At 39.4% G+C, this 7512-nt stretch overlaps 1 protein-coding gene across 1 annotated transcript; it reads right to left on the minus strand.

Annotated features, from left to right (window-relative positions):
- Window positions 1-2677: 2677 nt before the first annotated feature.
- On the minus strand, window positions 2678-3009 carry LOC102477465 (protein CDV3 homolog). The gene is given in 2 exon segments (XM_014590066.1): window positions 2678-2739; window positions 2742-3009. Coding segments are annotated over 2 exon segments (330 nt in total).
- Window positions 3010-7512: the final 4503 nt, after the last annotated feature.

The following is a 7512-nucleotide window of genomic DNA, read 5'->3' on the forward strand; positions in this document are numbered from 1 at the left end:
TTATATCTCCCCCCGCCCCCGTCCCTCAAAATGACCACATAGACTTTTATTTTTGACATCACTTTCAAATAATTTCAGTTACAAAAGAAAAGAGCAGAATGGCTGAGAGCTAGAACATAAAATGACAAGGGAATGGGTATTCCAAGGGAAGCAGAGTTTTACATGGATAGGGGGAATCTCATGAACTCACTCAACAAACACCTGCCAGTGAAGACACAAGACATGTGTCATCATCAGCTATGTTGTCAACTGCTCATAGTTTTCCTTTTCTTTTTCTTTCTTTCCTTTTCTTTTTAAAGCATTTTGCTCTAGGGCACATGTACTCTCATGAGAGAAATAGAGCAAGACAGTGAGAAGGAAAGTGAGAAATCCCCTAGGGGGTATGGCCATGCGACAATCCCTTCACTCTCCTGGGATTTTGGGCATGCACACACATGTGCCTGATGTGATTTCTCCTCCTCCTCCTCCTCCTCTTCTTCTTCTTCTTTCTTTTCTTCTTCTTCTTTTCCTCCTCCTCCTTCTTTTTTTATGATTTAGAGAATATTTTATTAGTTTTTGTAATCAAACTCATGTAGATAAGACCTTACATATTTAATACAGTGTGATATCCCTGCACAAATGGAAAAAAATTAAGTTTAATGTTTCTAAACCAATATGGCTGTTAATTTCTGTACAATGCCAACTCAACACAGTAAACTGGGATAATTTTTCCAAAGTTGACAGCACAGTTAAAGTTTCCAAAAATTCAAATGATATATATGTACATATGTGTATATGTGTGTGTATATATGTAAACAGATACATATATACACATACATAACCAGTCATAGCAGTATGTTGTGCATCAGTAGCAACAATAGCTTTTTCAGATTCTGCAGTTGTCCGAACAAAATTATAGAGACATCCATATTTTAAAAAAGATTTGACCAAAAATTCCACCAACAAACCACTGGATTCATACAAAGATGACCAAGTAGAGGCTAATCAGATTCAACCCAACTAGTATTTTACCAAATCTGCCATGTCTGAATGGTGAGAGCTCCACAGCACCCCTTCCGAAGGCTCAGTATCTGAACATAAAATGATTTTGAAATGACCAGCTGCAGGTTTTAGGTTTTTGTACTTACAGAGAAATTAAGAGGGAATGCTGCTGAATCTAATTCATATATGTATAAGATAATGAAAATTCCCCTAAATCCAATATATATATAAGGAGCAGTTGTGACACTTTAAATTTCCAGAGTCCAATAGGGCCAGTCACTGATGTCGAGTGGTCTGCATCGGCTGCTGTAGATCCAGGGTGGTTAGCTGTGGCCTAGAAACCTTAGAAGGGTTAGCAAAGACCATTCCTTAACGGTGCTGTGTGTGGCTGCTTTTCTGACTTTCAAGCACAGCATATTGGCTGTCTAGTTGAAGTTTAAGGGCCTCGTTTTTGAAACCTCATCCCTACTTCTATTTTTGTATCTTACTACTTCCAAACTCTTCTCCATTTCTCTATCCCTAAGGGAAAAGAAATGTAATCAGTAAAGATTTCTTCTTTACTAGGGTTTTGAAAATGTTCTTCCCTGAATTAAAAAGAAAAAAGGCCATCCCTTGGAAAAATTTTAGGGAGGGACAGAAGGGGAGAACCAGTATATAAAATCTTTTTCAAGCCATTTTTCTTCAATTGAACAGAAAAGCTCTTCTCCATTTCTCTATCGCTAAGGGAAAAGAAATGTAATCAGTAAAGATTTCTTCTTTACTAGGGTTTTGAAAATGTTCTTCCCTGAATTAAAAAGAAAAAAGGCCATCCCTTGGAAAAATTTTAGGGAGGGACAGAAGGGGAGAACCAGTATATAAAATCTTTTTCAAGCCATTTTTCTTCAATTGAACAGAAAACACAGAATAATGTACTAAAGCGCTATGACCCTCTCTTCTACAGAATAGTATTAACTGTAACCCTATTTCATGACTAACTAGAAGACAAATGGAAAGTTAAATCTGTATAAAGACATTTTTCCTAAGACTTTTACTTTTAGCAAATAATACATCTCTCTTTATGCATAAGAGCAACAATTTTCTCATTCAAGTAAAGTTCTACTCGTTAATGATTTTGTCTCACTTCTGTTTTGTGGGAGTGGATCAGATATAGGAAGATGAATGTGGTGAGCCACCGCCTCCTAGATTTCTTACTCACTTTGTGAGACAGAGCAGAGGATCAAGTCCAAGTGGAGGCTTTAAATTCAAGCCAGTTGTGCTCTTCGAGAGGAGAAAAGGCTGGGATTTACTTTAAAAATCACCTCCCCTCCCCAATTTCCATCTGATGTCATTTACATTTCTTCTCATTTTATTTACTTTTAAAAATTCATGCCCTGGGACCAGCAGTTAGCATAGTGGCTATGTTGCTGGACTCCCACGTAGTCGACCGCAGTTTGCGTCCCAGACCCGGTGGCTTAAAACTCACACTGGGCGCGTGTCCGTGCGTGCCCAAGATCCCGAGAGGAGAATGGAGGAGAAGGGATTGTGGCATGGCCATCCCCCCTGGGGGGTGATTTCTCACTTTCTGTCTCTCTGTCCCTCTCTTTCTGGCGAGTGCATGCGCCCCTATAACAAAAACCTCTCCAAAAAAAAATTCATGTCCCTAAATGAGATGTAGATGAGTCATATGTGGTCACTTAACTCCAGGCCACATTCATTTTCAGTACCTGCTCTGGCTATCTACAAGCTTGGCAGTGGACTGCAGGGATGGGAACAGTGTCACTGTATTACCTCTGGCACTGCTTGCGGTGTTTTCCTGGTTGTGGTTAATCCAGCCCCAGGAGGCCTGTCCACACTGCTAGTGATGGCTGGTTCTGGGGTTGCTGCAATAATTACTGGAGCAGGAGGTGCTTTTGCCAGAGCTGTTTTATTCCAGGGACCTGCCAATTTTTCCACACCACTATCACTGCCACCTCTTCCACCTTCTTCCCAGTTATCATTCGGATCTGCTCTCTTTTCATGATCATCTTCTTCCTTTTCACTTACTGGCATTGCCTGAACTCTGAGGTCACTGTAAGCAATCTCTTTTAGTTCAGATTCTTTCTACTCATCTTCTTCCTCCGTCACAGACCTCCCCAGGGCCTGGTGTCTCCGAGCCCACTATCACTGTCACCTGGCTGGGCCTCCGTACCCGTGCAGGCATCGCCACGTGTCCTGCCCCACATTCCCCGCCCCCACCACAGCCCCCTATTTTGTTTTCTAGTTTTCCAGCCGCTGGGTCTGGGACTCTAACTGCAGTCGGTCATGTGGGAGCCCAGTGCTTTAACCATTACGTCACCTGCTGGCCCCGCCTTTTCTTTTTTGATAAAAAGTTTATAGTAGTTATACTTCCACAGATAGAACTATCACTTAGGTTTATCCATTCCTGAAGCCATTTTCATATATTCTTTGTGTTTTTCCCTTAGTTCTGATGACTGTCATCTCCTTCCTCCATGCCACTCTTGCATCCTTTCAACACTTTTTAAAATTTTGTTTTTTGTTTGTTTTGCTAAAAGGCGCATGTACGTACTAGAGAGAAATAGGGAGACATTGAGACAGTGAGAAAAGGAGAAGAAAAAGTATTTCCCATTGGGCATAGTCAAGCTACAATCCCTTCTCCTCCATTTCTCCTTCCTTATGGGATTTTGGGCACACATGCACATGGGCCTGACATGTTTCACAAGCTGCAGAGTCTGAGACTTGAATCACAGGTCAGCCATGTGACGTCCAGCTGCCTTAACCACCATGCCATAGAGCTAGACAATCCCTTCAATGCTTTTGTAACTGCTGGTTCATGCCAAGATCGGATGGGATTAGGACATATTCTGACCATGTTTTTATTTTTTAACTAATTATTTATTTTGCATTCATTCACGGAACATCAACACAGCATACAAGATGCAGTTTCCCATCCAGAATACACTCTATAGTGACTTAGTCATACATGTTATCATCACAGATAATTTTATATTTCATATTTCTAATATTTATATATATTTCTATGGCTCCCCCATTTCTCATCCTCTGCCATATCCCACCCTCCTCCCACTCTATCTCTGGTATCTGCCATTGCTTTCCATTCCCTTTTTTTTTTCCTCCCACATTTTATTGGTTAACAAAGTATCTTAACTGATATAACTACTTTCAGTAGCAAGTTCAACTGATATGTAAACATCTGTGAACAAACATTTGACTTTAGGTATGAAACTGTGAGTAGAATGAATATACTATAAAATAGCACCTAGCTGAGGCTATATAGCTTACTGTGGTCATTAAAGAGGTATTTTTAAACATGTTTTTTAATTTCAAGGAAGGCAATTTTAGCTTTAATAAATAAAAATAAAAAAATGTTAAGAGAACTTTGCTTAAGACTTAAAGCCAGGAAGCAGGTTAAGATTCTGTTCAAATAGTAACCTGGATCTGTTGACAATTTAAGAGATTAAAAAAAATCCTTATCTTTGGACTACAATGCATAGAAAAAGACCAGTATTTTTTCAGCCAAAAATCATAAAATTCTATTTCATCAGCTCAGTTTCATGTACTTAATCTAACTTCTGTTGGATTTAAATTTAAATTTAAATTCTGGAAGATAATATTCAACTCTGGACTTGTCCCTACGTATTTTTGGTTGAAATTGTTTTTCACTCAACATTTTGAATATATTTTCCCATCCTTTCCTTGCTCATATTGTTTCCGATGAGAGGTCTGCTGTTAGCCTGATGGGATATCCTTTGTAGGTAACTTGCCGTTGGTTTTGGTCAGTCTGGCTATAATGTGTCTTGGAGAAAATCTTCTTGGATTGATTCTATTTGGGGCCCTTTGTATTTCTTGGGAATGGATCTTTGAGTGTCACTCTAGTTTGGGAAGTTTTCCTGCAGGATTTCATGGAATAGATTAACATTGCCCTTATTAGTCTCTTCACCTTCTGGGATACCAATGTTCTAGATGTGTGAACATTTGATGGTATCTAGTATTTCTCATATATTGTTCTCATTTTTTGACTATTTTCTCAGTCTTTGTGGTGGATTTTTTTTAGGCCAGTGATTCTGTTTTCTACATCTGAGATTCAGTCTTCTGTATGATCTAGTCTGCTTTTAATACTTTCAAGGGAGGTTTTGATTTCTTGTATTACAGACTTCATCTTTAACAGTTCTGTTTGTTTCTTTTTTATGATGTGTATTTCCTCTTTCAGATCATGCAAGATCATCCTCAACTCCTGGAACTCCTTGGCTCTATTCTCCTGCCTCTTCTGGAATTTCATTGTCTCTCTTTTCTTGCATCTCTGTTAGCTTTGTCACTATGAATATTTTAAATTCCTTATCAGACATTTCCATGATTTCCATTGTACTGTCTGTGGATGAAGAGGAATTATTCTTTTCACTTGGATGAGAGGTATTTTTCTTGCTTCCTCATATTTGTTGTGACCCTGTGGTGATTTCTAGTCATCTGATGGATGGTGGATTTCTTCTTAATTCTTGAAGTTCAATCTGAGTGTTAAGAAGTGTGCAGGAAGGAGTGATCTGCAATCTCTTTGCTGTTCCATTTGTATCTCTGTGCAGCAGATTCATTGGGAACTGAGAAATAGGTTAATCCTGATAGTACTTGGATATTTGGCTATGGTTCCCTTAGATCTGTCTAGACACTCAGTGAATGGAGATTGAGCAGCAAAGTGATGAGATAAAAGAAAAAGAACAAGAAAACAGAGAGAGAGGGGAGAAAGAGAAAAAAAACTTTTTTTTTAATAAAAGCAAAAAATAGGGGCCAGCAGTTGGCATAATGGCTATGTCATTGGACTCCCATGTCATAGTTGACTATTGTTCAAGTCCTCCACCTGGTGGCTTGAACTCACGCTGGACACGTGTGCGTGTGTGCCCAAGATCCTGAGAGGAGAATGGAGGAGGAGGGATTGTGACATGGCCATGCCCCCTGGGGGGTGATTTCTCACTTTCTGTCTCTCTCTGTCTTTCTGACAAGCGCATGCACTGTATAGCAAAAAACCTCTCCAAAAAAAAAAGGCAAAAAATAAAAGCCATGTGGCGCACGAATACGCTGCACAAAATCACTAGTTCTCACTAGCAATGGAGGAGTATTCTTCTGAAGGCCGGAGCTGAAAGCCAAGAGAATATTTTACCTTAAAAAACTTTTAAAGTAAAAATTACAAAAAAAAATTGAGAAGACAGAGAGAGGCAGAAAGAGATAGAGGGAGAGAGAGAGACAGAGTGAAAGCTAGAGGGGCACTGTACCACTCGAGTCTGAATTATCACTAGAAAATCTTCATTTCTCTTATTCCCTTAAATCATTAGTCCTCAGCAGCAATGGAGGAGTCTTTATGCTTCTATATTTGAATGTATCTGAGGGCCAGCAAACGGCATGGTGGTTAAGGTGGCTGTGCCTTAGATGGCCACAGTGTGGTTTAGATCTTGTACCCAACAGCTTGAAAAATATGCCTGGAATGTTTGCTTGTGTGCCCAAACTTCTGAAAGGAGAATGAAGGAGAAGAGATTGTGGTGTGGCCATCCCCCGCCCCACCTCCCCCCAGGCTTTTTCACTTTCTCTTTCTGTCTATCTCTATCTAGTGAGCTCATGTTCCTGTAGCAAAATTAATAAATAAATGCATTTCTATCTGTCTGATTTTTTTAGTTAATTTTTTCTTTAGCAACTTACAAAAGCAGTATTAAAGGCAAGTTAAGGAAAATCATTTGGAATGCGAATGCTTCAACGTACTAATTAAGATCAGACAATAGACTCAGCTTATACTTACATGAGGGGACTTCGAAATGTTTGTGGAAAATTGAATTAAAGTGTGAGGGGTTTTTCAGTGCAAAAAAATAAATTGAAATCCGTGCATAGTTTCTCTCTTGTTTTCTATTTTATCAAAGATTTAATTTTTTTTTTTAATTTCCAGAGCGCATACATGCTCACTGGAGATGGAATGTGAAAAAGCACCCCTGATAGGGGATAGTCACACCAAAATTTCTTCTCCATTTCTCCATCTTGTTGGGATTTTTGTGGGCATGTATTCATATGTGCCCAGCATGTTTTTTCAAACTACTAGGTCTGGGGCTCAAATCATCCAGTCAGTCATGTAGGATCCAGCTGCCTTAATTACAACACCACTGGTTGACCTGTATAGTTCCTCATAATCTATATTTCTCATGAATTTTTTGAAGATCTCCCTCCTTGTACAGCTTTTCTTTTACTAGAAAGTAGGAGGTCCTGGGACCAGCAGATGGCATAATGGTAATGTCGCTGGACTCGCACATAGTTGACAATGGTTTTAGTCCTAGACCTAGTGACTTAACAAACTCATACTGGGTGCATGTGTGTGTATACCGAAGAATAGAGAAGAAGGGATTGCAGTATGGCCAATCCCCTATGGGATGTGATTTCTTGCTTTCTGTCTTTCTGTCTCTCTGGTGAGCACACATGCCTGATAGCAAAAGTCTCTCTAAAAAGAAGAAAAGAAAAGAAAGTAGGAGATCCCAGCAATAATATAAAGATCTAACTGTCCAACTC

The sequence above is a fragment of the Tupaia chinensis genome, unplaced genomic scaffold (assembly GCF_000334495.1).
Source record: "Tupaia chinensis unplaced genomic scaffold, TupChi_1.0 Scaffold000402_1, whole genome shotgun sequence".
In the NCBI taxonomy this organism is placed as follows: Eukaryota; Metazoa; Chordata; class Mammalia; order Scandentia; family Tupaiidae; genus Tupaia; species Tupaia belangeri.